Genomic DNA, 4,747 nt, shown 5'->3' with positions numbered 1-4,747 from the left:
GTCTTAATAACACACCGGAGAGCTTTGGATGGAATGAGCGTGTTTATTTTGGACGGCCTCTTTTCTCCTCTCCTCCGGCCAGCTGCGTGCGCGCCCGGTGGCTGTCCAATTAGCGCGCGGAGTGACCGCGCGCCGTGAATATGCATACGCAGCTGCACCAATTGGAGTGTGGGAGCGCGCAGTTAGGAAAAGTATTCATCACGGACAAGTTTCTCTCTGAAGAGGATAAAACAGTTTCTCGCCATTTGAGGAAGCACCAATCAAACGTAATCGTATTACGCGTTCCCCCATCTTCGCTTCGCAGTCAACAGTAGCGCCACTGTCAACGGCTGGATTCCGTTCGTGTCTCCATGGCAGAGCACAGATAGCAATTTTGATGGAATTTATTTGACGGATTACATCATTATTCCACAAATGTAGTTGACTGGCACTCCGACGTGCCGTCTGATGGGACTTGCACGCCCGCTGCGTTATCATGCCGCAGTCCTGACTGGGGGAGATCATGGAGAATAGCACATTCTGTGGAATATACCTGTTCTACTTTCTGTCTCTCCTGCTCCTAACGGAGTATCCTCGGTGTTGCAGTGGAAGTTGGATGTAAGTAACCGTACCTTAACATCTCAGTTACTTTTGTTGATAGTTAGAGAGTTTGTAAGGGTGCGGTAAGTGAGACGTGCGTTTTATGCTTGGGATGAATGGAGGTTATTTGAGGAGGGTTGGTCAACCAAGCCTGCCGCTTTTCAATCCGCAGGTGGCTGGGCATCACCACGGCAGGTTTACCGGAGAAGATGGGCTGTGGTAATCTGCCTCTCTCGGACAAACAGAAGGAGATATGTAAGAAAAAGCCCTACCTCCTGCCCAGTATCAAGGATGGCGCGCGGCTTGGCATCGCGGAATGCCAGACGCAGTTCAAGCACGAACGATGGAACTGCTCCACAACCAAAGACTTTTCAGTCTTCGGCTACGAGTTGACCAGCGGTAAGCATTACTCAAGAAATACATTGCACTCGCAGTTTTTGCCCTGAATCGCTACTGTGTTGTTTCTGCCATCAGTTGATAAAGTCACAGGGTGGTGGAGATGGTGGTGCTTTGTTGTTGTTGAGAACATAAACTAAGAGCACATCTCATGAAATCTGGTCTATGGTAAACTATTGGGCCTACAGTAGTTATTTCCATCATCAATAGTTTATTTCACCGAGGACCCTATTAGGTTTACAATTTTTCGTCACCCATGCAAGCCCATATTTTTAAAATGTATTGTAGCCCCAATTGAAAAATTTCAGTAGGCTAAACCGCCTACTCTAAATGTACAGTAGGAGATTTGATATGTCGAGGGGTTGTATATGTAAGCCCCTACTGCGGAAATCCCATCTGCTTCGATTTAGCCACTCTGCACGCTACTTATCCACGCTCTCCTCCTCTTTGAACGCGTATGGGTCCTCGCTCTCTCAATTTCAATCGGACGGGATTAGGGTAATTCTATTAAACCCCCCACAAATATTAGACGTGCTTTCTTGGAGTTCATATTCAAAGCTAAATATAATGTGCTACTCGTTCCCAACCGACTCAGACTTGAAAAGCATTTGGTCAACTCTCATCTGTCTGTGCTCCTGAAATCCTGCAATTCATAAAGTTACTTTCGCCTTATTTTTCAATTGAGTGGACCATTCAAGGAAGGCGAGGTCAGAGATCTGTGAACAAACGAAGCTTTCTCATTTTAAAAATACTGCGAGGTGTAGCTACCAGCTGAATGGTTAATTGGTCTAATTTAAACCCATTTTTATTGAGTTAGTCCCTGTGGAATTTTACGCACCCAGCTCGTGGATAAGTGTAACAGTTCTTAGCCGTGAGACTACAGCGAAGCTGCAGAATGTTGTTGATTTCATTGATGAAAACGAAATGGGCCAAACATAGATTTTTCAGAGATTAGATTTTTAGAGATGGGTAAGATTTTTTTTAGAGATTATAGATTATAGTAGGCCTACGTGTGACTTAAAATATGTAAACCCTTATCGGACGAAGAGTGAGTGACATTCATGAGTTTAAATTGGTGTATATCAGTGTGTGATTGATTATTGATTTTTGTTTTAAATCCCAACTGCTATCCTCTGTATAAGTTGGGGATGGGTAAGAGAATGCGCTCCCTTGCCTGTTGTCATCCTTAAAAAGTCAAACGCACTATGTCCAAGTTACACAGACGCTGAACCTGGCCATGGCACATGTGGCCGTTTTCTATTCTGTCATGACTTGTATTGGACGTGCACCCAAAGACATTAACTACTATCCCTTAGTTTGAACACGGCTTCATTTGAAACTGATGGGTCTGTCTGTACACTTTTGGCCCCGTGCCCTCCTGCCTCATCTGTTAAATCAACACAGAGAAAACAAACACAGCCTTTTACAAATCTACCTCTTCTCATGGATGTGCTACATCTCTCTCTCTCTCTCTCTCTCTCTCTCTCTCTCTCTCTCTCTCTCTCTCTCTCTCTCTCTCTCTCTCTCTCTCTCTCTCTCTGTTTGTGTGAATGAGTTGTGAGAGAGCAAGAGAGAGAAAGCACTAGCTTGTGTGTGTGTGTGTGTGTGTGTGTGTGTGTGTGTGTGTGTGTGTGTGTGTGTGTGTGTGTGTGTGTGTGTGTGTGTGTGTGTGTGTGTGTGTGTGTGTGTGTGTGTGTGTGTGTGTGAATGAGTTGTGAGAGAGCAAGAGAGAGAGAGTCTAGCTTGTGTGTGTGTGTGTGTGTGTGTGTGTGTGTGTGTGTGTGTGTGTGTGTGTGTGTGTGTGTGTGTGTGTGTGTGTGTGTGTGTGTGTGTGTGTGTGTGTGTGTGTGTGTGTGTGTGTGTGTGTGTGTGTCTAAGTGATGTAGTGAACTGGCGATTCTTTGAGTAACATCAGTAGTATGCCGCAGTACCTGGAAATCTCTTTACTTGGAAAGGCTCCTTCTCCCACGTACGTGCCCATATTTCACCCTACATATTTTTATGTGACTGGGGTGACATTTAGGCTACACACCATGGACCGGAACACAGAAAAGTATTTTGTGAGAGTCTATGATGGCAACAGAGTAGCAACATTCTTTTCATACTCTAGAATTGGCTCTTGAGAGTGTGTGTGTGTGTGTGTGTGTGTGTGTGTGTGTGTGTGTGTGTGTGTGTGTGTGTGTGTGTGTGTGTGTGTGTGTGTGTGTGTGTGTGTGTGTGTGTGTGTGTCTTATTTATAGGTTCTAATTTATTTAGCCCATGTTCTAGTTTAAACTTCACATTGGGGACTGCTCAAACACAATTTCAAACTTCTGTGGTGTTAACCCTGTTACATGGATTTTGACAATAAAATGCACTTGCCTTGACTTAAGTGTAGACACAGTGGTGTAGTCTACGTAGAACGCTTGTATACAGAGTATACCCACTTCTAAATTTCAGAGATTTCAGTATACCCACTTAAAATTGATTGATCCATTGTTTTGAATAGCAGAAATATATACAGTATACCCACTTACAAAAATGCTCAAATATACAGTATACCCACCATAAAAAAGTAGACTACACTAGACACCCTATCCTATAAAAATGCCCTAAGTGTTCATAGGTTCACAGTATAGCGTGCAAATGAACAAGAACAGTGAGTTAAGTAAGGGATTCTCTGTTAAGCAGTTTTTGAATGATTTGGTCCACGTATGGTGGCATGGAATGACCGTCTGTGGATCTTTTTTCTGGATCCGGTCATGATCTGCTCCCTGAAGAAAATAAAAAAGATCTTTTAAAATCATCTGCAACCTGTGTGTGTGTGTGTGTGTGTGTGTGTGTGTGTGTGTGTGTGTGTGTGTGTGTGTGTGTGTGTGTGTGTGTGTGTGTGTGTGTGTGTGTGTGTGTGTGTGTGTGCGTGGGCGTGTGAGTGTGCGTGTGCATGCGCACATGTGTGTGTGCACGTGTGTGTGTGTGTGTGTGTGTGTTTGTGTATGAGTATGTGTGTAGGCAGTAGCACGAAATCTTTGGCCCATTACTTCTGACCTGGTAGATGGATTTGCTCCAAAAATGTTTAGCTTTGGTTTTGAGCCACTTATCAATGTATATATATTCAATATATGTTATGTATACGTATATTAAACATATTCAAGAATTTAAAGAATTTGGATATATTCCCTGAAAGAAACTGTTGAATCTTTCTGGGGTTTCTGAGGAATGGGGGACTGGAAGCATTGCGCTTTGGAGATATACATTTAACAGATGACTGCATAAGCCTAGTTTTTAATCTGCAATCTCATAAGACACCTGACACTTTCACTACAAGATTTATGCACAGGGATCAGACTGGTTGAAATGTTATGTACAATTTGCCGGGAGCAGCAACAGTGTGCGGATCTTCTTTCTTTTTTTATTTGATCGCGTGTAGTCCGACCGCCACCTGTTTATTTGGATGTGCGCCAGTGGTGTAGTCTACTTTTTTATGGTGGGTATACTGTATATTTGAGCATTTTTTGAAGTGGGTATACTGTATATATTTGTGCTATTCAAAACAATGGATCAATCAATTTTAAGTGGGTATACTGAAATCTCTGAAATTTAGAAGTGGGTAGGCCTATACTCCGTATACCCGCGTTCTACGTAGACTACACCACTGATGTGCGCGTACTCCGAACGCTTACTAAATTTGCCAAAATAGCCTTTCTTTTCACATGTGGAAGACACATTTATCCAAAGCGACTGAAAGTTACCATATTATTCACTCTGTAGCTGAAGGGTATGAAATTGTGTA

At 43.2% G+C, this 4,747-nt stretch overlaps 1 protein-coding gene across 1 annotated transcript in view; it reads left to right on the top strand.

Annotated features, from left to right (window-relative positions):
• The first annotated feature begins 208 nt into the window (after positions 1-208).
• wnt16 (wingless-type MMTV integration site family, member 16) overlaps positions 209-4,747 on the top strand; it is a 27,116-nt gene continuing 22,577 nt past the window's right edge. Inside the window, exons 1-2 of the mRNA XM_063217531.1 lie at positions 209-597; positions 752-978. Of these exons, the coding sequence (XP_063073601.1) occupies positions 503-597; positions 752-978 (322 nt within the window). The 5' untranslated portion in view covers positions 209-502. The remainder of the gene's footprint in view (positions 598-751; positions 979-4,747) is intronic.

Source organism: Engraulis encrasicolus, chromosome 15 (genome assembly GCF_034702125.1).
Source record: "Engraulis encrasicolus isolate BLACKSEA-1 chromosome 15, IST_EnEncr_1.0, whole genome shotgun sequence".
NCBI lineage: Eukaryota > Metazoa > Chordata > Actinopteri > Clupeiformes > Engraulidae > Engraulis > Engraulis encrasicolus.
This window is presented reverse-complemented; position numbering and strand designations above follow the sequence as displayed.